Genomic DNA, 27,816 nt, shown 5'->3' on the forward strand with positions numbered 1-27,816 from the left:
CACTTTAACAAATGAACACGATGGGGATCAAACTGCTGAAGGTGGCCTCTCCACCAGCTGAGCCCCGGCTGCCCCAACAGGCCGCTGCTCCATCTTTAATGTGCGCTAAACTAATGTAAGAGGAGATTTATTTTGGTGTGAATACATATTCAGCAGATTGCCTTATTTTGAATTTTGCATTATTTTGAGTCCACATAATGTAACTGATTGTTTCTACATTGATCTATACAGGGAGTATAGGGAATCTTTTTTTTTTCCTTTACCACAAGTTTCTTGTGTTTACCTTGAATTTATAAATATTATATTCTGCTGTTTAAGTGTCATCTGTAACTATATAATATGGCGCACTTTACGTGCAGGTAATGTAAGCGATGATTAAGATAGGCCCTCCAGAAAAACATGATTTTGCGATCGCTGATTTTATTGCAAAATCAGCAAAATACCGCTGATTACCGCGGGTCAATATTTTTCCTTAAAGCCGCATATTCACCGCAATAATCACATTTTCCGCGTGAAATATGCAGGACTCGCTTGATTTCACAATCTCCGCACTTTTCTGCATAAAGTTGGGAAGAGAAAAAAAAGTCTAAATGAACCAAATTTACTGGTGATGTAATTTATATCCGACTCGCGGCTTGCGACGTCATTGCCAGCGACACACACAAGGAAAACAGCACCGTAGCGTGAAGACAAAATTAACGAGAGACAAAATGAAAAAAGCTAATCGATCTCACCTACCGACGCACATTACTGCCAAAGACCGGGCAAACCCGTACCCCGATGTCTTGCACGAAAGCGGGGGGAAACTATTCTGCCCCCCGTGCAACTGTGTGTTGGAGCATAAAAGAAAATCGTCGGTGGCGTGCCACTTTACCAGCGCGAAACATTTGAAAATGCTTTCTGCAGCTGCGGAAAGGAAAGCCAAAGCCAGACAGCTGACGTTCCCCGAGGCATCAACCTCCAAAACCACTGCGAGGACTACCAGAAACGAGGTAGCATTTATTTTATCTTTTACATTTCTGTGACTCTGTTTAAGCCATGTTTTTTTTTATGACTGATTGTGAAACTGCTCAAGTTGTTAAAATAAAAAACCTTCTGTGAAGTAACTTGGTTCCAGTATGCTTGTTTATCATAGGTCTTTAAAATGACTCTTTTTCATTCAGTAGCAGCATATTTTGCAACTTTGCATAATTCACAACTTTTTGCATAATTCGCAAGTTTCCGCAACTTCTCGCAATTTCATGGCACAAAATCATTAAAAAACCCGCATATTCAATCGCAAGATCAAGGATTTATGCCCGCGTTTTTCTGGAGGGTCTATTAAGATTGGCGGAGTGATATGTAAGAGGTGAGAGTTGACGTTTTGTTTTGGTCGGACATTAAAGTGGATCGAGTTATATGGCCGAAGTTGTCCTCGTGCTCTTACTTTACCCACAGCCCTCCGATAATCTATGTAAGTTCTACACTGGTTCTCGTAGTACCTTCCCGGGCGTAGTTTTAGTGTCACAGCTAACCAAATAAGGTCTGAGTCAGCAGATCTGCTGTGTGGAGTCCCTCAAGGTGCTGTATTGGGTCCTGTATGATTTTTGCTGTATTTGATCCCTTTGGGAAAAATCATCCAGAGATTTTCTGATGTTTCGTACCACATGTTTGCTGATGATATCCAGCTTTACTGCTCTTTCAAGCCAACTGAGCTCCAGAGGCTAAATTCCTTAGTTCACTGTTTGGTGGAGATAAAACAATGGCTAAATGACAACACCTTGCAGCTAAATGTAGACAAAACAGAAACACTGGTTATTGCCCCCGATGACTCCATTCCAGGGATTAACCAGTACTTGGGTGACTTGGGCCAGTCTGTTAAAGCGAGCCTCAGAAACCTGGGTGTTGTGTTTGACAAAGACACTGCAAACAGCTGACCAAAAACTGCTTTTTTCAACTGAGGAAAATCTCCAAACTCAGGAAAATGGTGTCACAAAATGATTTGAAGCTGATTATCCATGCATTTATGTCTTCGCGTTTGGACTGTTGTAATAGTCTGTTTTCATGTCTGAACAAGAAGGACTCACTTAACCCCTGTTCTTAAAGCTCTTCATTGGCTACCAGTTTCCTCTAGGATACATTTTAAAATTTTGGTTTTAACTTTCCGAGCATTGCGTGGTCAGGCTCCACCCTACATCAGAGATCTGATCCAGTCTTACACCCCAGCTCGGGATCTGAGGTCTGTGGATCAGAATCTTCTGATGGCGCCGGACCAGAGGAGACCGATCCTTCCAGGCTGTTGCTCCCAGGCTTTAGAACGATCTTCCGCTCTCTCTGCGCTCGATGGAGTCTGTTGACGCCTTCAAAAGGCAACTTAAGACCCTTTTATTTGTTCAGGTTTTTTCTTAATTTTCTTAACTTTCTTAATTTTTTAAATTTTCTTAATTTTCTTAACATAACTTTTATGTACTCCTTAACTGTGTTTCTATTGTACCTGTAAAGCGCTTTGTGACCCTGGTCTGTGAAAGGCGCTGTACAAATAAAGATTACGTACTTACTTACTTACTTAAGACAATAATTCAAACATCCAAAACCCGGTCTTACACTAACCACAACATGGGTGTTATACGGAGCTGTTTCCTTGGGATCTCACAGAGTAAAACGTGGATAAACACTCGGACAGAAGTGGAAGCCAGCTCACCTGACTTGCTCAGAGGGTATTTGATGTTATAGTAGGACTGAAAGAAGTCCAGCACGGGTCCGGTCACGTTGAGGGCGTAGTTTCCCTGTCCCTGCTCCACGGCCTTCCTTCGGCCCCAGATACGCACCTGAGCACATCGGGCATGAAAAACACACATCGGGTTTCAGGTGGATAATTAAAGTGAAACCAGGTTGTACATCGAGGCTCAGATCAGTCACAGATCATGTGACTTCCACTCTTCTCTTGTTCCTCACATTCATTCCTCAGTTCTTCGCATGTCAGCGGTTCTGTTAGAGCGGATCTGTGAGTTCTTATTGTGAATATTCTGATTATTAAATGAAGCCTCAACTCACGGTGGTTGCAGAGTTTAAGGGATCTTATTCTCTTAGAAGCAATGGCCTGCTGGCTTAAGGACAAACCTTTGTTATTTTATAAAACTTGGAATCCATTTTTAGATTATGTTGGTATGGAGAGTGCACAGACTCTACAGAATGTGGACTTATCTGGTCTGACATTCCCATAGGAGCCACACTGGAGTTATGAAACCAACTAAACATCATAGTAACACCTGGATATCTGCTTATCCCTTTAACTGATGAACAAATTTGAGCTTTTAATGTCGTTGTTGTTGGTTCTCCGGAAGGTGTTGTGGTTTCTTTATCCAGCAGATGGGGCCAGGGAGTCGGTGGGCTGAGTTCTTCCTTCCAACTAGGCACACCTGCGATCTATTAGCCCTCATCAGGAAGGAGCATTTAAGGAGCATTTAAGGAGCATGCTGCCAGTCCTCCAGTGCCTGAGTGTTTCCCATATCTGGTAAATTCAAGCCCCTACGTTTGTCTAGAGAATCTCTTGCAAATTCTGACCTTTGTGCTTGTTTTCCAAGGTTACCTCAGTTCCATGCCTAGTTCCTGCCTGGTTCACAGACTTCTGAAACCAAACCTCCAAGGTCCCGTCAACCCCCAGCCCAAGTTCCTGACTGGCAGCTTCAGACTCCCTTTCCTCGCTTCTTGGTCTTGATTGAATCCTGTCCGCTCTCCATCGTGCTCCCAAGTTAAGCGCAACACCACCTAAGAATCCCCAGCAGCTCCCCCCTTGGTGGATCACCCCAAAACTCCCAGTAAGCCACACTTTAAAGAAATACTGGATCCAACCAACCATCTCCAAACTCACCCTGTTCTGTGCTCTCTCTCCAAAGGACCCGTTCCTGTGTGGAACCCCAACCCGAGTTCCAGAAATATTATCTTGTCATATTTTTCACTCCAACCTGTAAATGAAACCTTTTGAAACTTCCCTGAGAGTATCTGCTTGTGGGCCGGACAAACTGGTTAAACCATGACAGTTGTATGGTTTGTTTTTGTCCTTGTCTCTACTTATATTAATCTGTTTTGAATAGATTTTTTTCAGGTTTTCCTGTTTTTGTTTTTTTCTTTCACTGTGTGGGTTTTTGCTGTTTGCTTGTTCACCACGTTCTGTTTTTCGTGTATAATTCGAAAAAGCAATAAAGATATGTATAAAAAATTAAGCCTCAACAAACAACAGTTCCTTGTGGTGACAGTTTAGATTAGTTTTAGTTTGAATTTTAACCAGTGTCCTCCAGGATGTGGATTTTATGGTGCGTGACTTCTTCTGTGAGCCACCAGAACCAAACCATGAAGACTGAATTCACACATGATCCATCAAAGACTGAAATATGATTTCAGAGCATCTGAGTATTCAGTGAGGTTGGGGTGAAAGGCTGCGTGTTTTGATGTCAAACTCTTAACACAGACTCATGATCACTACAGTAAGAAGTTTGACGTTTGGCCTATAGGTGGCGCTATATGTAGCAAAAATGCATTTTTGCTAAATATCTTTGGACCCTCATTTGTGAAATAATGAGGGTAATCCCTGGATGTAGACGAGGTCAAAGCACCTCATGACGTCATATGCGCCACATTGTATTTTCCGCCATTTTGAATTTAATCAAAAACCTTCAAAAACGCATTTCAGGCCACGCCTATTGTCCAATCTCCACAGGACTTGGCACATAGAATCTTCAGACCAAGCCGCACAAAAGTTATTATGTGGATTTTTTTATTTCGCTTCCGTTTAACCATGGCAGCCAATCAAACTCTACGGCCACGCGCAAACAGGACGTTAGCCCGTATCTCTGCGATGCATTGATGTATCGATGCCAAACTTGGTGCATGGACTCACGACGCCTTCCTGAGCAGCCCAAGCCTTGCCTATTCTTCCATGCTGCTAGCCCCCCCCCCATCGCTGCTCTCATTTTATGTGCTCAATGTTGTAAAACATGGCTTCAGAATCATATATTTCCCTTCTACAGCAGCTACACAGATTTAAACATTTACCAGACCAAACAACCAGACATGAAGTGATGAATACGTGTGGAATCAGTTACCAGAGTGCCTCCTTGTGTTGCGCTCAGGTGGGCGTAGTCGGAGACAACGATGGCCAGCAGGTAGGTGGACATCTTCGGGGTGGGTTCAAACTTTGTCTTCATCGCAGCTTCTCCATCAACAGTGGTGTTAACGACACCTGAAGGGCACACAGAGCGTAAGAGTCAGCTGCTGGTCTCTGCTCATCATCTCATCTCTGGACAAAGCTGAGGCCACAAACTGATGACGTCACTTCATGGTTTCCAAGGTTACATTTAAGAGTTTGTTTGTTACGTACTGTTTGGGAAGCTGTGACAAATGCAAATAAACACAAAATGTAAATCTCATCGAACTATATTTTATTCACAGTAGAACATAGAAAACATGTTGAAATGTTGAAAGTGAGACGTTTTACCATTTAATGAAAAATATTAGCTCATCTTGAACTTTATGGCATCAACGCGTCAATATTAGTAATCTGTAAATTATATGTATTATAATCTACTCTTCATTCTGTAGATTTGTTTATAGCTGATGTTTATTCTCTATTTTTATTCGATTTGCTTGTTTTTCCTTTAATTGTTTACATATCTTTTATACTGTACGCTGTTGCAACACAATAATTTCCCAAATTGGGATGAATAAAGTACTTATCTATCTATCTATCTATCTATCTATCTATCTATCTATCTATCTATCTATCTATCTATCTATCTATCTAATAGTTGAGAAACCTCACCTATATAATTTATATAATTTACAAAAAGCATCAGTGGGCCCAGAACTGAGCCCTGAGGAGTCTCATAAGAAATCTTCAATAGTTGTTCAACATCACAAAAGGTTTTTTTTAGGGTCCAAGATCACCATCCATCCATTTTCTATATAATAATTTTGTAGAATCCACCTGATGTTGAGCATAAGTGATGCGGTCACACCATACCCTGCATATTGTATGTAAGATGAGGATGAACAGCCATGAAAGCTGTGGGTTTGTGCTGTTACGACAGATGTTTTTGTACCTGTTTCCATGCCGTTGGACAGGGCTACAGTTCCAGGTGGGTGGATGAGCTCCATATGGAAAACGGCTTTCATGGCTGGCTCATCAAAACAAGGGAAGGTCTTCCTGGCGTGAGTCGGGTGCATCTGAGAGGTGGCAACAATCCTGTGAAAGATCCAAACTTTGAACTCGACTGATTTAAAAACAGGCAGAAACATGATCAGAAGCAGAATAGAGAACTGACTTTCTGACTCCGTCTTCTTCATATTCGCTCCTATAAAATCCTGCCAAGTCATCAGCCAGCTCTCCGGTGAACTCAGCGTACAGCTGATACTTCTGTCCCGGAGTTAGCTTACCGCTCAGCTGGATGACCAGATACTGTGTGTTCAGCTGCAGCCAAGTGGACTTTATGTCGGGAGCATATGCACCACCTGGAAAAGAAAGGAAAAAAAAGTGAAAATGCAGCTTTCACAGCGTTGAAGGAAGACGTCTCTGAACGTACGAGCATCATCTGCAAACAGTTTGATAATCCAAACTGCTGTTATCAACCAAATGTTTTACAGCCAAACCTTCTTCCAGAGAGCTGCCGGGGGTTCCTTCCAACGCCCTGACGATTCAGGTGTTAACATAAGTGCTGCAACGACCATGTTTTTAGTTCTTGGTTTAGTGTTTTATCATGTTTTATCATGCCTTGGTGTTTAGTTCCTGTTTAGTCCTTAGTTTTCTCCCATGGCTTAGTTTCTAGTCCAGATCCGGTATTTAGTTTAGCCATGTTTTCCCCACAGTTTCTGTTGCTCATCCATCACCTTGGCTGTGTTCGAAACCGCCTACTACATACTACATACTTGCATACTGCATACTCATTCGATCAGACAGTATGCAGAGCGTTTACCCACAATGCATTTCGCTCCTGCCCGAGCTGAAATCAGCCGGCCTGAAGCTGATTTCCCTTAAGCTCTAAACTCTGTAAACTTTAGCAACATTTGAAACATTTTCAGGAGAGAAAGTAGTCGTTTAGATCCCCAACGTGTTGGAAACCTGACAAAATACCGGCTGTTTACAATTTTGTTCCCACGAATTCGGCGCTACTAAAGCTAGCCGCAGTGAGCTAACGCACTTCCGGTTATTTTCACAAAATAAAATACCCGTTGCCTTTTATCATAGGGAAAGCCGTTACCATACAATTGGTGCTTTTGTTTTGAAAAAAGGAAGTGAACCTACCCTCGTTGTAGCTAGCTTGAAACTGCCGTTTTGACAGGAAATGACGATCGGCGATGTCACGTTACGTTGCATCTTGGGTAGTTTGAGTATGAGTAGTAACCTCATGATGCATACCCAACATTTAGGAGAATCTAGTATGCATCCGGGAACTTAAAAAAGTTAAAGTTAGTATGAGTAGTGGGAGTAGTATGCGGTTTCGAACACATCCCTTCATTCACTTCACCTTAAGTTTTCTCCTCAGCTGCACTCACTCACGGTTTCCCCGTGCACTTTGTCAGATCCTTTCACCGTCTACACCGTCTTCACGTCACGCAAGGCTAAGCTAAGCTAAGCTATGCTACGCTTTGTTTTGACCTTTGTTTTTTTAATTAATAAACCAAGTTTACTTTTCTTTTTTTCGAGCGAGAGGATTACCGCATCACAAGTGCTTCATGCAGTCGGAAGACATCGGGAGTGGCACACAATTTTAAACATCTTGGAGACAGACAGACAAATACAGACATGCATGCTATCAAATAACCACTCATCACTGTATAAAAGTTACAAAAAACAGATACATGGGCACATTTGGGCTCATTCTTTTTCTGGGAAGGCTCAAAGGAAAAACAAACACTGTCTTGAAATAAAATATGTGTAACAGCACTGCCGAAAGTTTATCCTGTGTTTAAAAGTAGATCAATCATAACTAATCTTTTAGTGATACAGAACATAAAATGGAAAATACTTTTTGATTTCAGTAGAAAATCAATAGATGAGAGATCTGAGAGATAATCCCCCATTGCAGGTGATTGATTGATGACCTTAATTGCTGATTGACAGCACCTGAGAGAGATGGATCTAGGAGGGTGTATAAAAACAGCATCCTGTGCTTTGTACTTTGTTAAACCAGCTAAGTGTACAGTTCATCATTTACACATCTGGTGTCAGGATGGGTAAGTTTAATGTCTTTATGTTTGACCGGCATGAAAGGTTTACTGTTACATTTGGTGAATGTCTGTGAAATGATATTTGGATGTCTACTAAATCTAATCTTTCTTCTCTTGGCAGCAAAGAAAGTGTTGATCGTGTATGCTCACCAGAGCTCTGGCTCATTCAACGCTGCAGCCAAAGATGCTGCTGTGGAGGTTTTGACCACTCAAGGCTACACAGTCGACATCTCTGACCTGTACGCCATGAACTTCAAAGCCACTGCTACAGCTGAGGACATCAAAGGTGTCTTGATACGCAAATTAATTAAAAAGGGCTTACATTAACTGGTCTGTAAATCTAACAAACCCCACTTGTTACAGGAGACGTGAAGGAAGCTGAACACTTTCGTTACTCAAAGGAGACCCGGCTTGCATGGGAGGACGGGAGACTGTCGGAGGACATCACTAAGGAGCAAACTAAACTTACTGAGGCAGACCTCATTATCTTTCAGGTAGTACCTGGGTGCCAGTAGTGTTTGTACTAACCAATAAATCTTCATTATACAAAATGTGGGCCTGTTTCCCCCCCCCAGTTCCCCATGTACTGGTTCAGTGTTCCTGGAATCTTGAAGGGCTGGATTGATCGGGTGCTCACGAGTGGATTTGCCTTCACGCAGGAGAAGCTGTACAGCCTGGGAATCTTCAAGGTAAGGGCTCAAGCAAGGTTTGTATTTGTCTCAAAAGATCCTGTGTTCTCAACTTGCTTCCTCTTTTTAGGACAAGAAAGCCATGTTGTCCTTTACCACTGGGTCTCCTGAATCCATGTTCAGCCCAACTGGCATCAATGGGGACATGAATGTCACACTGTGGCCCCTGCAGGTACCATTTCACTCCAGATGGACTACTTGCAGTAAACTGGACTTCAAGCATCCGTACTGACACAAATGTTCCTATCCTCCTGCAGAATGGCATCCTTCACTACTGTGGCTTCCAGGTCCTGGCCCCTCAGATCTTCTGGGCTCCTTCTTCTGCTTCTCCTGAAGCTCGCACCAGCATGCTGGAGGGCTGGCGTACACGTCTGCAAGGCCTCCTGGAAGAAAAGCCGCTGTCCTTCATTCCCTTGGACGGCTTTGACGAGAAGGGCTTCCAGTTGAAGCCTCATGTCCATGAGGAGCATGCCAGCAAGGAGTTTGGCCTGACGGTGGGCGTCCACCTCGGCAAGCCGATTCCTCCCAACTGCATGATGAAAGCTGGGAGCTGAAGACATGGTTGTCCTGACACGATGAATAAAAGCTGGTTTATTCAGACGATGCTATTGAATCCCTATTTGGCTTTCTTGGGTTCGACTCATGGCTGTCACCAGTGGTGTCGCTTGTTTATGTTTCCTGTCTTTGTGTACAGCCAACTTCGGATATTTTTCTAAATCCGACCATAGATTTCATGAAATAAATGGTCTTTATGAACTGTTTTTGCTGCAGTTTGAGGTGTGGAATCTGTAACTAGTGATCCTAAACTATTTTAGATAACGAACTATCAGCAGGGACATTATGGTGGATTCTGCACTTGAGGGGAAAAAGCTTTAGCGCTTTTTACTTTTTGAATGTCTGCATCAGTGTCCTTCCACGCCTCGCACCCACCATTCTGACAAGTGCCGCTTTGGAGGAATCGGAACTCGTACCATACAAACCCTAAAGTTAAAGCTTTTTACAATCCAACTGCTCATTTTAGTGTAAAATAAGCTAAAGTGACGGCTCTTGGTGTCAGGATGCTTAAGCCTCAGTGCAGTGTCCTTCTCACATGGCTCACAGTCCTATTCCATCTCCTGGAACGTTAATCTCAAAGTGTGCAGTGGTGTCGGCCCAGACAAGTTTTTCCAAATCCTTTCTCCAATTATGCAAACATGGGACAGACTGGTATGTCCAATCAATGGTTATTTGCCAACAAACTCAGTGAGCACTTAAATTCTCCGCACAGTTCAGGATGTTATTGCACATTTTTATCTTTAAATGGAATATTTAGGGACTCCAGAGAGTCGGTTCGAGGAGGTCTGTGACCGAAACATCTCAACGCTCCGAGATTAACACTCCAAGGGGCAGATTGGGACTGGAACCCCCACACCCCAGGTCCAGTGAGCCCTCACAGCAGACCCACAGGATGGTGAGGTGGAGTCCGCCAGCCTTTCCTCTCACGTCTCCAGCTGGTTCAAAACGCCGCTGCACGACTTTTAGCTGGAGCACGTGAGAAAGATCCTGTTACACCAATTCTGGCTTTAAACTTCTTTCTTTTATTTGTTTTTATATCCTTAAAGGGAGTCGCCCTGCCTTACCTCCCTGTTACCTCCTGCTCGGGCTCGCAGTTCAGCTGCTCCAGAATCATCAGACATTGATTCAATTTGTTTGTTGGACTTGTCGTCTTTAAGTTGTGTTTCATTGTTTTTATTCCTGATGCACAGCACTTTGCTTCAGCTTTGGTTGGGTGCATGAATGGGATCGGACGCAGGTTTACCTTTAAATGAACATTTTGTACCTTCAGCTGTGAGCCTGGCGGCGTGTGCGTCGGCCATCTTTGTGTAGTTGAGTCTGTTGGAGTGAATCAGGATGAGATCGGTTGGTTCAAAGCACTCGAACTGCACGGTGGATTGTCCTGAGGAAGCAGAGACAGAAAGTAAACCAGAAGAAACTTTCACATCTTACTGCAGCAGCTGTTTGAGGCTGCACTGAAAACAAATCTAAATCTTACCAAGTATATTTGCCTCATTGAGTATCTCATGACACTTAATATCAGACACAACTGCCTAACAAGCACCATTTCAGCCAGATATAGGGACTTGTTTGAAGACAATACATCTGGAATATCTTGTTAAATGAAAAAGTCTTGAAAACAAATTGTTTTGAGTCGGATTTCACATGAAACAAGCTTTTTTTTACATTTGAAGAGGTTTTTAAGCTAATTTCAAGATCACTTTTATCTCAAAAGTCCTAAATATCACATCTTATTTCAAGAAATCTGGACAAGCCGATTTTCACTAGTTCCATTGGCAGATTTATTTGCTTATTTCAAGCAAAAACGTCTTTTATTTGTTGTTTTTCTTACTTATTTTTGGAGGGGCATTTTTTCCAGTGTGGATAGTAAAAGCTTCTTATAGACAAACCATCATGGAAACCACCTAAATGTTTTTTTATTCAACTTGTATTTTACTAATAGTCCTTATCCAGCTGTTCATGACTGAAACTTTTAATTACATCTACCTGCACATTTTGGGGAACTTGTGTCTTGTTTTGTAATCAAGTCGACATTAGACGCCTACTCCGTGCATGAAGAGGTGTTTGTTTGGCTTTCTCTGCTGGTTGAGGGGTGGTCGAAGGGGCCGACTCCAATGCTGCAGAGCAATGTTTTTCCATTTCATGTTGCAGCACACCTCGGTAATTTGGGGGTCTGAGCTCTAATAAAGTTATTTTTCTGCCCTCGGGAAACAGCTTAGTCTACATTTAAGTTAGGGCTGGGCAACGATTAACATTTTTAATCTAATCAATCACATGATTTCCCTGATTAATCACGATTAATCGCATTTGTACGCAGAATCCAAAAATGAATCCAAAAGTAGCGTATAGCTTTTAGCATTTAGCTTTATTTTAAATGTGCTGCCATATGAATGAAAGTGCCATAACATTTGTTGTGCAAACACACTTTTAACATCAGCATCTTTCTGTAGTTTTTATGTAGAAGCCTCGCTCCACTGTCTGTTTCCTTGAATGACTTGCTGCTATCAGTTGTGTGTTTTGCCTTTAAGTGATATTTTAGACTGGAACTACTACGCTGAGAAGACAATTCAACTTGGCTGTAAATGCAGGAGTTTAATTTAAATTTATTTTGAAATACGTGCTTTTATGTTGAAACAAGTAAAACAGGAAGTAGCGCCGGTTAGCTCCATTAGCTTCACACCTGTAGCGGTGATGTTAGCTTCTGGTTTATCTTTATCTTATTCCTCCATGCTTCGTGGTGTTTGCTGTAACTGTGTGAATGTGATGCATTCAACAGACTTTTACAATAATAAAACCTGCGTTAATGCGCGATAAAATATTTATAGGGGTTAAATAATTAACAAGTTAACGCGATAATAACGAGTTAACTCGGCCAGCGCTACATTTAAAGCAATACTATGTAACATTTCTACCTTAAAATAACAGCTTGAAAAGAATTGTGCGGCTAGAATGAGTTTTAATATTACGATTGGCCTGTCTCCTATGCCCTTCGGGGGTCTGAGTTGGAAAAACTGCGCAATGTAACTTTGCTGGAGCGGCCCGGGAGCTGAGCGGAAGTACTTCGACTTGCTTTCTGGCACACCTACCGCAAAAACAAATAGACCCCTCTCACGCTGCCAGGTACATTTGATTACTCTTACCTTCTCGGTCGACATAGCTTGCACCTTCTGACTCCTCGCCGGTTCGTCAACAAACGTGAAACGTGAAAGCGAAAGGGTGTTGTATTTACGACAGTGTAACCGTACATTACCTCCAAGCCTGTAGGGGGAGCTCCATAGTGGGCTCTTTGAGAAGTTACATTGTATCGCTTTAAGGTTTAGTTTGGTTGAGACCAGTGAGGAGGATCTTAAGAATGATGTTTCTAAAGGTTTCACTGCTGTAAAAAACTGTTTCTCACCTGTGAAAACGTAGAGGCCAGAGTTTGGGTCGGGCCTGAGCCGAGGCCACAGAGTGATGTTGTAGTACTCGGGGACCAAAGCTGTGGGCAGGCGATACCTGAGGGGAGTAACCATAAAGATTCCTCTGAGTGGAGGCTTCCACAGAGAAGGCTGAGAGCAGGAAGAGGGCTGAAGGTATTCTGGTGGATTTTAGGGATTCCTCAGAGCTGCAGAGGAGAGGCAGCATGCTCTGAGTCATTTAAGAAACGTTTAAAGTTCAGGAAATGATGCAGATCCAGAATCTTTGGCAGAATGTTTAACGCTCGTTTTTATGGAGCGCTGCTCGGTGATGTGGTGTTTAGCACCGTCGACCCACAGCAAGAGGCTTCGACAGGCCTGCTCTATGAAAAGTGCCCTGAGATGCTCGATAGTTCAGCGTTAATGAAACTGACCTGAACTGATCAGAAGGCTTTGTAAAAAGGGAGATTTGTGCTGAGAATTATGGCCCAGCCAACTAGCCGGACTACCTTCATCAACACCAAAACGAGGCTGGAACTCTGCTCACAGGACGCAGCAGGGGGTAAGAAGATGTTCAGGAATGATGTTGCTGATATGGGATGTTACACAGCTTCATGTCAGAAGAGGCGAACTGTCCCTTTAACAAACGCCGAAGGAACTTCAGCCTCTAAAGCTTCAGCGACAGAGGAATGGAGATACGGCAAACTCCAGGGTTCATGTTGTCCATGATGGAGGAATGAAGACATTATTCTGACTCATCGACCACCCGACTGGCTTTTACACTGAAAAAAGTGCCTTTTTGGTGAAGTAAACTCTATAAGAGGAATAATTTCTACCTTGTATTTTTAAGAGTCAGTAAGAACTCGAGCTTCTTAAGTAAAATTAAACATTTTATTAACGTAAAACATGAATTATGGGGGAAGAGTAAGTTTTACTCAGGTTTCCTCATACAATTTAAATGTTTAATAGTTGTATGTACATAAACCTAGAAATACTACATAAACTTTACTCTGAAAGTTTATCGTTAAAATCTACTAAGTTACAGCAAATACTACAGATATATAACATTTATAGTAAAATGATGTGCCTGCCTATGAAAAACAAGTAGACTTTACTTAGTTTGTTTAACTAAATATAACGTAAAACTTAGATGTAATTAAGTAAATGTTACTTAATATCTTCAAAACTGTTATGTTTTATGGTGAGTAAAATTTACTTGATACTGCAGCATTAAATATTACTTAAATCATTTGAGTGCAAATACTTACAAAGGGTTTTTTTAAGTAAATCTTAGGAGTTGGTTTTTTCAGTGTATGTTACTCCAGCCGACACTTTGTGGTGTTTTAAGGGGAATGTATTTGGGAATAAAACTGCCAGTCAAGTATTTTTCAATCAGTGGGAGCTCTGGTCTCAGGGACTGTGCGCTCCCTCGAATGGTGATAACAAACTTTAAGGGTTATTAGGGTGTGATTTACACATAAAGCTGTTCCATAAATCTGAAAACAGGAACACAGCTGAAGAGAGGAGGAAAGTGCAGCTTCCAGCCGTGATGGGAAAAAGGAGAACTGTTATCTCCTGTAGGACAGGAACAACCAGAGGCTCATTTTGAGACCTGAGTGTTCGAGTAAAACCAAAGAAGTTATATTCTATAAGTAAGAAGTTATATTCTTCACAAATGTTACAGAAACATCAAACTGCTTAAAGTCCAGCAAAGAAGTTCAAATTGAGAAGTTTGATCATTTAGTTCCTGTGAAACATCATCAAACAGGTGAAGTCAGGCTGGATAATGTAGTGGTTAGGTTGGCTGTGTTCCAAACCGCATACTACATACTACATACTACATACTACATGCTGCATACTACATGCTGCATACTACATACTGCATACTGCATACTGCATACTACATACTGCATACTACATACTACATACTGCATACTGCATACTGCATACTACATACTGCGTACTACATACTACATACTGCATACTGCATACTGCATACTACATACTGCATACTACATACTACATACTGCATACTACATACTGCATACTACATACTCCATACTCCATACTACATACTACATGCTGCATACTACATGCTGCATACTACATACTGCATACTACATACTGCATACTACATACTACATACTACATACTACATACTACATGCTGCATACTACATGCTGCATACTACATACTACATACTACATACTACATACTACATGCTGCATACTACATGCTGCATACTACATACTGCATACTACATACTGCATACTACATACTACATACTGCAGACTGCAGACTGCATACTCCATACTCCATACTACATACTACATACTGCATACTACATACTGCATACTGCATACTACATACTACATACTGCATACTACATACTACATACTACATACTGCATACTGCATACTACATACTACATACTACATACTACATACTACATACTGAATACTGCATACTACATACTACATACTGCATACTACATACTGCATACTACATACTACATACTACATACTACATACTGAATACTGCATACTACATACTACATACTGCATACTGCATACTACATACTACATACTACATACTGCATACTGCATACTACATACTACATACTGCATACTGCATACTACATACTACATACTGCATACTACATACTACATACTGCATACTGCATACTACATACTACATACTACATACTACATACTGCATACTGCATACTACATACTGCATACTACATACTGCATACTACATACTGCATACTAAATACTGAATACTGCATACTACATACTGCATACTACATACTACATACTGAATACTGCATACTACATACTGCATACTGCATACTGCATACTACATACTGCATACTAAATACTGAATACTGCATACTACATACTGCATACTACATACTACATACTGCATACTGCATACTGCATACTACATACTGCATACTGCATACTACATACTGCATACTACATACTGCATACTACATACTGAATACTACATACTGTATACTAAATACTGAATACTGCATACTACATACTGCATACTACATACTACATACTGAATACTACATACTGCATACTACATACTGCATACTACATACTGCATACTGCATACTACATACTACATACTGCATACTACATACTACATACTGCATACTGCATACTGCATACTGCATACTACATACTGAATACTGCATACTACATACTGCATACTACATACTACATACTGAATACTGCATACTACATACTGCATACTACATACTACATACTGAATACTGCACACTACATACTGCATACTGCATACTACATACTACATACTGAATACTGCATACTACATACTGCATACTACATACTACATACTGAATACTGCATACTACATACTGCATACTACATACTACATACTGAATACTGCATACTACATACTGCATACTGCATACTACATACTACATACTGAATACTGCATACTACATACTGCATACTACATACTGCATACTACATACTACATACTGCATACTGCATACTACATACTGCATACTGAATACTGCATACTGAATACTGCATACTACATACTGCATACTACATACTGCATACTACATACTACATACTACATACTACATACTGCATACTGCATACTACATACTACATACTGAATACTGCATACTACATACTGCATACTACATACTACATACTGAATACTGCATACTACATACTGCATACTACATACTGCATACTACATACTACATACTGCATACTGCATACTACATACTGCATACTGAATACTGCATACTGAATACTGCATACTACATACTGCATACTACATACTACATACTGCATACTACATACTGCATACTACATACTCCATACTACATACTACATACTGCATACTACATACTACATACTGCATACTACATACTGCATACTACATACTGCATACTACATACTACATAATACATACTACATACTGCATACTACATACTACATACTGCATACTGCATACTACATACTCCATACTACATACTACATACTACATACTCCATACTACATACTACATACTGCATACTACATACTACATACTGCATACTACATACTACATACTACATACTGCATACTACATACTCCATACTACATACTACATACTACATACTACATACTGCATACTGCATACTACCTACTACATACTACATACTACATACTGCATACTCATCGATCAGACAGTATGCAGAGCGTTTACCCACAATGCATTTCGCTCCTGCCCGAGCCAAAATCAGCCGGTCTGAAGCTTGTGTAGCTTCTCTTTCACCCAGGCCAAGATAATCCTGAACACTGAGACCTTGACCAGTTCCAGTTCCAGTTCTAGTTCCAGTTTTATTTCTATTTCCTTACCCCTCCCCCCATGAGAGGCTGGACGTGTGCATCTGTTGCACCTTCATCTCTATCTTCACAACATTTAGCGTAACCAACTCTCGTCCTTTACGGTGTTTTTCGTGCCCTACCTGTCCCATGGAGCTGTGACGTCATCGCCATCATTCCCTGTGAGAGCGATGGTCCACAATGCCACAATGGTTGCCACGGAAACCAGGGCCAGGACCACGAACAGAATGCACAGCTTGCTGATTTTGCAGCTTTTGCAGCTTTTTCCCATCTTGCTCTGAAGCTCTGAGCCTGAAGTGGGAGCTCGCTCGCTGTTGTGATCAGGAAGCCGGAGTAAAAGTGAGCCGGGGTGGTTTGCTGAGTCTCTGGCAGAATGACAGAGAGGAGTGGCTGTCAGCATTTATCAGCACTTATTCACCAAGTGCTATCGCTGTGAGGAATAAATGTTCTCTGATAAGCATCTGCTCTGTGCTGATAAACTGTGCTTTACTGCTCGTTCTCGAATCGGTCATAAAACACTTCATGATTTTATTGGTTTTGTCTCAGTGTTCAAGGGTCGAACTTTTCCTTCTGTTTTCAGACAGAAAACAGCTCGTTCTGAGGTCTGCTGACGGAACCTTTTTAAAATGTTCATTCATGACTACATGCTCACACGCTTTTAAGTTTCTTCACTTTTTTTGTTTTTTGTACTTGTGTTGATCATTTTGTCAAATGTTTTGTTTGAGTGTTAAATACATAAAACAACTAGGGCTGAGCAACGATTAACATGTTTAACCTAATTAATCGCATGATTTCCCCGATTAATCACGATTAATCTCATTTGTACGCAGAATCCAAAAATGAATCCAAAAGTAGCGTATAGCTTTTAGCATTTAGTTTTATTTTAAATGTGCTGCCATATGCATGAAAGTGCCATAACATTTGTTGTGCAAACACACTTTTAACATCAGCATCTTTCTGTAGTTTTTATGTAGAAGCCTCGCTCCACTGTCTGTTTCCTTGAATGACTTGCTGCTATCAGTTGTGTGTTTTGCCTTTAAGTGATATTTTAGACTGGAACTACTACGCTGAGAAGACAATTCAACTGGGCTGTAAATGCAGGAGTTTTTTATTTATTTATTTTGAAATATGTGCTTTTTTATGTTGTGTATTCATACATACATTCATATATACATTCATTCATTCATATTCATACATACATTCATATTCATACATACATACATTCATACATACATACATACATACATTCATACATACATACATACATTCATACATACATACATTCATACATACATACATACATACATTCATACATACATACATACATTCATACATACATACATACATACATACATACATACATACATTCATACATACATACATTCATACATACATACATACATACATTCATACATACATACATACATTCATTCATACATTCATACATACATACATACATTCATACATACATACATACATACATACATACATTCATACATACATACATACATACATTCATACACACATTCATTCATTCATATTCATACATACATTCATATTCATACATACATACATTCATACATACATACATACATACATACATACATACATACATACATACATACATACATACATACATTCATACATACATACATTCATACATACATACATACATACATACATACATTCATACATACATACATACATTCATACATACATACATACATACATTCATACATACATACATACATACATACATACATATGTAACGGGATAGATTTGTTTATTAAAGCATGCTAGGAAATGGTGCAACACCGCCACCTACTGGCGCAGTGGTTACCGTGCGTCTCACCACAGAGGAAAGAGGATTTTCACGTGGTAAGACGTTCACTTGTATGGTCCGGGATAATCAATTAATTTCTTATAGTTCCAGATGTTTATGCTATGTATTTTCCTAAGTTAAGTGTTTGCTGTGAGCTGTGCTAACAGTTTTGAGCAATTGCTGTGAGTTGTCGGACTGTAAAATAATGTTTAGAGAGTTGTAATTATGCTAATTTAGCTTAAATGTTTTCCCTCGTGTTCAGATTGTCCTGTGACTGATATTAACTTCTCCTCACCACTGTGGCCATACACTGTGTTGCAGGTAATATGTTTTATGAATTATAATTTAACGTTGATAAGCTACTTGTGGTTTCTTGTTAATTTGTTGTTTGTTGATTTCATGTTATATGATGGTTATGTGGGGATTTTGCACTCCTGATTTATGAGATAACAACATACACTATACGATCACACTAGGATGTAACTTTTATTTTTATTTTATATTGACAGTTTTCTGTATTTTATTTTATTATTAATTGACACAGAGGAAAGAGGATTTTCACGTGATTGTCCTGTGACTGATATTAACTTCTCCTCACCACTGTGGCCATACACTGTGTTGCAGAGCTGAAATAAAGTACCCCCATAATCCACCTGGTCGTCGTCGTCCGTGGTAGATAGTGGTGACCCGTCACACATACATACATACATACATACATTCATACATACATTCACACATACATACATACATACATACATTCATACATACATTCACACATACATACATACATACATACATACATACATACATACATACATTCATACATACATACATACATACATACATTCATACATACATTCATACATACATACATACATACATTCATACATACATACATACATACATACATACATACATACATTCATACATACATACATACATACATTCATACATACATACATACATACATACATACATTCATACATACATTCATACATACATACATACATACATACATACATACATACATTCATACATACATACATTCATACATACATTCATACATACATACATACATACATACATACATACATACATACATACATACATACATTCATACATACATACATTCATACATACATTCACACATACATACATACATACATTCATACATACATACATTCATACATACATTCACACATACATACATACATACATTCATACATACATACATTCATACATACATACATTCATACATACATTCATACATTCATACATACATACATTCATACATACATTCACACATACATACATACATACATTCATACATACATACATACATTCATACATACATTCATACATTCATACATACATTCATACATACATACATACATACATACATACATACATACATTCATACATACATACATACATACATACATACATACATTCATACATACATTCATACATACATACATACATACATACATACATTCATACATACATTCATACATACATACATACATACATACATACATTCATACATACATACATTCATACATACATTCATACATACATACATACATACATACATACATACATACATACATACATACATTCATACATACATACATTCATACATACATTCATACATACATACATACATACATTCATACATTCATACATACATTCATACATACATTCATACATACATACATTCATACATACATTCACACATACATACATACATACATACATACATACATTCATACATACATACATACATACATACATTCATACATACATTCATACATACATACATACATACATACATACATTCATACATACATACATACATACATTCATACATTCATACATACATACATACATACATACATACATACATACATTCATACATACATACATACATACATACATACATTCATACATACATACATACATACATACATACATTCATACATTCATACATACATACATACATACATACATACATACATACATACATACATTCATACATACATACATACATACATACATACATTCATACATACATACATACATACATACATACATTCATACATACATTCATACATACATACATACATACATACATACATACATTCATACATACATACATACATACATACATACATACATACATACATACATACATACATACATACATACATACATTCATACATACATACATACATACATACATACATACATACATTCATACATACATACATACATACATTCATACATACATTCATACATACATACATACATACATACATACATTCATACATACATACATACATACATTCATACATACATACATACATACATACATACATTCATACATACATACATACATACATACATACATACATACATTCATACATACATACATACATACATACATACATACATTCATACATACATACATACATACATACATACATACATACATACATACATTCATACATACATACATACATTCATACATACATACATTCATACATTCATACATTCACACATACACACATACACTCATACATACATTCATACATACATACATACATACATACATACATACATACATACATACATACATTCATACATACATACATACATTCATACATACATACATACATTCATACATACATACATACATACATACATACATTCATACATACATACATACATTCATACATACATACATACATTCATACATACATACATACATTCATACATACATACATACATACATACATACATACATACATACATACATTCATACATACATACATACATTCATACATACATACATACATTCATACATACATACATACATACATACATTCATACATTCATACATACATTCATACATACATACATACATACATTCATACATTCATACATTCATACATACATTCATACATTCATACATACATACATACATACATACATACATACATTCATACATACATTCATACATACATACATACATACATTCATACATTCATACATACATACATACATACATTCATACATACATACATACATACATACATTCATACATACATACATACATACATTCATACATACATACATACATACATACATACATTCATACATACATACATACATACATTCATACATACATACATACATACATACATTCATACATTCATACATGCATACATGCATACATGCATACATTCATACATACATACATACATACATACATCCATACATACATACATACATACATTCATACATTCATACATACATACATACATACATACATACATACATACATTCATACATACATACATACATACATACATACATACATACATTCATACATACATACATACATACATACATACATACATTCATACATACATACATACATACATACATACATACATACATTCATACATACATACATTCATACATACATACATACATACATACATTCATACATACATTCATACATACATACATTCATACATACATACATACATACATACATACATACATACATTCATACATACATACATACATACATACATTCATACATACATACATACATACATACATACATACATACATACATACATACATACATACATACATACATACATACATTCATACATACATTCATACATACATACATATATACATACATACATACATACATACATACATTCATATTCATACATACATACATACATACATTCATATTCATACATACATACATACATACATACATTCATATTCATACATTCATACATACATACATACATACATACATACATACATATTCATACATACATACATACATACATTCATATTCATACATACATACATACATACATACATTCATATTCATACATACATACATACATACATTCATATTCATACATACATACATACATACATACATTCATATTCATACATACATACATACATACATACATTCATACATTCATACATACATACATACATACATACATACATACATATTCATACATACATTCATATTCATACATACATACATACATACATATTCATACATACATACATACATTCATATTCATACATACATTCATATTCATACATACATTCATCCATACATATATTCATATTCACACATACATTCATTCATTCATACATTCATATTCATACATACATATATTCATATTCATACATACATTCATATTCATTCATACATTCATAGTCATACATACATTCATTCACACATATATTCATATTCATTCATACATTCATACATACATATATTCATATTCATACATACATTCATATTCATTCATACATTCATAGTCATACATACATTCATTCACACATATATTCATATTCATTCATACATTCATTCACACATATATTCATATTCATTCATACATTCATTCACACATATATTCATATTCATTCATACATTCATTCATACATATATTCATACATACATTCATATTCATACATACATACATTCATTCACACATATATTCATATTCATTCATACATTCATTCACACATATATTCATATTCATACATACATACATTCATTCATATTCATTCATACATACATTCTTTCATACATACATTCATTCACACATATATTCATATTCATACATACATACATTCATTCATATTCATTCATACATTCTTTCATACATACATTCATTCACACATATATTCATACACACATACATTTTCATACACACACACATTCATATGCATCTTGTGATTCCTGGGTCTCATCCTTCTGAAGGCAGCCAACCACAGATATGATGAAGGTCAAGAATTGCATTGAATTGCAATCGATTGTGGGGTTTAAAATGTTTTGTTTCCGAAATGTATTTCACCTGATGTGTGTTCGATTGGTTCATATTTTAAGGGAGAAATAAAACTGGATCAAGAACGGAGACACAACAGTAACTCATAACAAATACTTTTATTGTCTTTTCCAGAGTGGAGTCAGGCTGATGCTTTTAAAAACAGTATCTAAATATATCCAGTTCCAGTCGGTTTTCAGCTAGTTTTACCTAAACAGCCCTGAAGCCTTTCAGCCTAAACTGAGGGGAAAAACGACATCTTTACTCTGAAGGCAGCAAGAAAAAAAAGAAATGTTGGTTCAGGCTGACCTGATGTCCAGAGAACACAGCTGATCAATAAATAAAAATTCTTCCAACCCAACAGTCCAGTTTTTATCAAAAATTGGTTTGTTTTTAAAGGTGAATGAAACATTCAGGAAGAATCAGAAAAGAAATTATGAAGAATTCATAAACATTTGAAAATACATACACACAAAAATCCTCCAGACAACATTTGTTTTAGTGAAAAAAGGACATTTTAAAATACATTAAGTGAATCGGTTCTGTCTCAGAGTTTAGCCTCAGCTGTGAACCAGTCCAGAACATTTTTCTTGTTCAGTTCGATCCATTTCATGTTGGCCAAGGTTCTCTCGATGGACTGATCCACTGCCAGCGTCCCGGAGCCAAAACCAACCTCAGAGTTGTCGGCCTTGAACTGCCTCAGCTGAGACGACACAAACACAGGGAGGGAAAATCAGGCCAGAAAAGGTTTTTCAGCTTCATCACACACACCAGAAATCAAGTTGCTCTTCAGTCTGATGGAGCCTAAATTACATTTCATTACATCACATTACGGTCATTCTGCAGACGCCACTCACAATAAGTCTGCATTTCCTTCCAAAACCAAACAGCTTAGAGCAGAACTAGTGCTAGAGTAAGTGCAGTAAGTTAGGTACCGAGACACATGGGAAGACAATTTAGAAAACAAAGACAATTTAGGAAACAAAGACAATTTAGGAAACAAAGACAATTTAGGAAACAAGGACAATTTAGAAAAGAAAGACAATTTAGGAAACAAAGACAATTTAGAAAACAGACAATTTAGAAAACAAAGACAATTTAGAAAACAAAGACAATTTAGGAAACAAAGACAATTTAGAAAAGAAAGACAATTTAGGAAACAAAGACAATTTAGGAAACAAGGACAATTTAGAAAAGAAAGACAATTTAGGAAACAAAGACAATTTAGAAAACAGACAATTTAGAAAACAAAGACAATTTAGGAAACAAAGACAATTTAGAAAACAAAGACAATTTAGAAAAGAAAGACAATTTAGGAAACAAAGACTATTTAGAAAAGAAAGACTATTTAGAAAAGAAAGACAATTTAGGAAACAAAGACTATTTAGAAAAGAAAGACTATTTAGAAAAGAAAGACAATTTAGGAAACAAAGACAATTTAGGAAACAAAGACAATTTAGGAAACAAAGACAATTTAGGAAACAAAGACAATTTAGGAAACAAAGACAATTTAGAAAAGAAAGACAATTTAGGAAACAAAGACAATTTAGAAAAGAAAGACAATTTAGGAAACAAAGACAATTTAGGAAACAAAGACAATTTAGAAAAGAAAGACAATTTAGAAAACAGACAATTTAGAAAACAAAGACAATTTAGAAAACAAAGACAATTTAGGAAACAAAGACAATTTAGAAAAGAAAGACAATTTAGAAAACAGACAATTTAGAAAACAGACAATTTAGGAAACAAAGACAATTTAGGAAACAAAGACAATTTAGAAAAGAAAGACAATTTAGGAAACAAAGACAATTTAGGAAACAAAGACCATTTAGAAAAGAAAGACAATTTAGGAACCAAAGAAAATTTAGAAAACAGACAATTTAGGAAACAGAGACAATTTAGGAAACAAAGACAATTTAGAAAACAGACAATTTAGAAAACAAAGACAATTTAGGAGCCAAAGACAATTTAGAAAACAAAGACAATTTAGGTTTGCTGGCTGCATGGGACACAGATCAGAGTCCTCTCCAAAAACTCGGATATTGGCCTCAGTGTCAGCAGGTGGAAGCAGAGGTCCTCACACGGAGCCGTGTGGCACTCCGTAAGAGCAGAAAACCTTTTTTTATTCAATTCAACTCAGCTTTATTGTCAATTCTTCACGTGACATACGAAGCAATTCAAATTATGTTTCCCACCATCTCACGGTGAAGACAAAGACATAATGTAAAAAATGACATATATAAACATAAAATAGGCATTTAAAGTACGTAAAGTGCATTGTAGGATGGGGGATTAAGAAGATTATCTGACTGACAAACAGCAGTTTGGTTTTGGGTTCAGTTCAAACTAATTTGAATTAGATGCAAATAAAAGAGGAAAAGAGTTTAAACTGATCCTAAAGTCAGTATATATGTTTCCCCCAGCCTGGAAACATCATTTAAAGAGAGATCTCTCACCTGCTGAAGCTCGAATTCAGTGGAAAAGCGCTTGGTGACTCCGTTGATGAGGTTCGAAAAGGAAAACGAGCCGCCGCCGTACCTGTGGGAAAAGGAAGCTGCATTTAGTCGTCACACTTCTCCATCACTCAGAGTTGGTGTTTGCTCATGGGTGTCATTCAGTGGAAGAAACAAGCCTAATAACAAAAGAAAAGCTGTGATGCTGCGTAAAATGTTAGAAATCTGTTGAAAATCGAGACATTTTACTATTTCATGAACGATATCAGCAATACATCCGTAAAAAAGTAGGGAGGGGTCCATGTTTCCCACTGTGCAGCATCACATGTCCGAGTTAAGGAACAATGTGACGTTTAACTCTGCTCATCCAACTAAAGACCAGACTGCGGTTAAAGCTGACATCTGGCTGCCACATCTGGCTGCCACATCTGGCTGCCACATCTGGCTGCCATATCTGGCTGCCGCACAGAAACATTCTTATCTTTCTATAAACTAGGGCTGGGCAACGATTAAAATATTTAATCTAATTAATCACATGATTTCCCTGATTAATCACGATTAATCGCATTTGAACGCAGAATCCAAAAATGAATCCAAAAGTAGTGTGTAGCTTTTAGCTTTTAGTTTTATTTTTTTTAAAATTTTTGGGGGCTTTTTTATGGCTTTTTTTATAAAAGCCTGTGAGCAACAAACTTTTACAAAATAAAAGCCTGTGAGCAACAGACTTTTACAAAATAAAAGCCTGTGAGCAACAGACTCTTACAAAAATAAAAGCCTGTGAGCAACAGACTTTTACAAAATAAAAGCCTGTGAGCAACAGACTTTTACAAAATAAAAGCCTGTGAGCAACAGACTTTTACAAAATAAAAGCCTGTGAGCAACAGACTTTTACAAAATAAAAGCCTGTGAGCGACAGACTTTTACAGAATAAAAGCCTGTGAGCAACAGAATTTTACAAAATAAAAGCCTGTGAGCAACAGACTTTTACAAAATAAAAGCCTGTGAGCAACAGACTTTTACAAAAATAAAAGCCTGTGAGCAACAGACTTTTACAAAATAAAAGCCTGTGAGCAACAGACTTTTACAAAATAAAAGCCTGTGAGCAACAGACTTTTACAAAATAAAAGCCTGTGAGCAACAGACTTTTACAAAAATAAAAGCCTGTGAGCAAAAGACTTTTACAAAATAAAAGCCTGTGAGCGACAGACTTTTACAGAATAAAAGCCTGTGAGCAACAGACTTTTACAATGATAAAAGCCTGTGAGCAACAGAATTTTACAGAATAAAATGCCCTGTGCTGCATGTTGTTCCCCCTCTCTCTGTCCCCTGCTTCCTGTCTTCCTGAACTTTCCATTAAATGCGCAAAAGCCCCAAACAATTATTAAAAATAAAAAAAGCGTTAATGTGCAATAAAATCATTTTCGGCGTTAAATAA

The 27,816-nt window shown here is 37.5% G+C and overlaps 3 protein-coding genes across 3 annotated transcripts in view; 1 reads left to right on the forward strand and 2 right to left on the reverse strand.

Moving 5' to 3' along the window:
• LOC142384510 (aminopeptidase N-like) overlaps nucleotides 1-17,534 on the reverse strand; it is a 33,482-nt gene extending 15,948 nt beyond the window's left edge. Inside the window, exons 1-7 of the mRNA XM_075470787.1 lie at nucleotides 17,346-17,534; nucleotides 12,844-12,941; nucleotides 10,711-10,827; nucleotides 6,300-6,486; nucleotides 6,078-6,220; nucleotides 5,082-5,218; nucleotides 2,681-2,807 (exon numbers count right to left, since the gene is read on the reverse strand). Of these exons, the coding sequence (XP_075326902.1) occupies nucleotides 2,681-2,807; nucleotides 5,082-5,218; nucleotides 6,078-6,220; nucleotides 6,300-6,486; nucleotides 10,711-10,827; nucleotides 12,844-12,941; nucleotides 17,346-17,494 (958 nt within the window). The 5' untranslated portion in view covers nucleotides 17,495-17,534. The remainder of the gene's footprint in view (nucleotides 1-2,680; nucleotides 2,808-5,081; nucleotides 5,219-6,077; nucleotides 6,221-6,299; nucleotides 6,487-10,710; nucleotides 10,828-12,843; nucleotides 12,942-17,345) is intronic.
• LOC142384550 (NAD(P)H dehydrogenase [quinone] 1-like) lies at nucleotides 8,278-9,445 on the forward strand. The gene is made up of 5 exons (XM_075470851.1): nucleotides 8,278-8,488; nucleotides 8,566-8,696; nucleotides 8,778-8,891; nucleotides 8,962-9,063; nucleotides 9,149-9,445. The coding sequence occupies exons 1-5, from the start codon at nucleotides 8,278-8,280 to the stop codon at nucleotides 9,443-9,445; spliced, it is 855 nt and encodes a 284-aa protein (XP_075326966.1).
• A 6,583-nt stretch (nucleotides 17,535-24,117) lies between the features above and the next one.
• The window catches only part of LOC142384509 (aminopeptidase N-like), a 37,857-nt gene continuing 34,158 nt past the window's right edge, over nucleotides 24,118-27,816 (reverse strand). The window contains exons 20-21 of the mRNA XM_075470786.1: nucleotides 26,385-26,466; nucleotides 24,118-24,631 (exon numbers count right to left, since the gene is read on the reverse strand). Coding sequence (XP_075326901.1) covers nucleotides 24,476-24,631; nucleotides 26,385-26,466 — 238 coding nt within the window. The 3' untranslated portion in view covers nucleotides 24,118-24,475. The remainder of the gene's footprint in view (nucleotides 24,632-26,384; nucleotides 26,467-27,816) is intronic.

The sequence above is a fragment of the Odontesthes bonariensis genome, chromosome 7, assembly GCF_027942865.1.
Source record: "Odontesthes bonariensis isolate fOdoBon6 chromosome 7, fOdoBon6.hap1, whole genome shotgun sequence".
Lineage (NCBI taxonomy): Eukaryota > Metazoa > Chordata > Actinopteri > Atheriniformes > Atherinopsidae > Odontesthes > Odontesthes bonariensis.

Excerpts from the sequence above, each read along its gene's own strand:
- LOC142384550 (XM_075470851.1), top strand. The coding sequence starts at position 8,278 with ATGATATTTGGATGTCTACTAAATCTAATCTTTCTTCTCTTGGCAGCA. Across the intron at positions 8,697-8,777 it reads CAGACCTCATTATCTTTCAG|TTCCCCATGTACTGGTTCAG; the intron begins GTAGTACCTGGG and ends TCCCCCCCCCAG. Across the intron at positions 8,892-8,961 it reads ACAGCCTGGGAATCTTCAAG|GACAAGAAAGCCATGTTGTC; the intron begins GTAAGGGCTCAA and ends TCCTCTTTTTAG.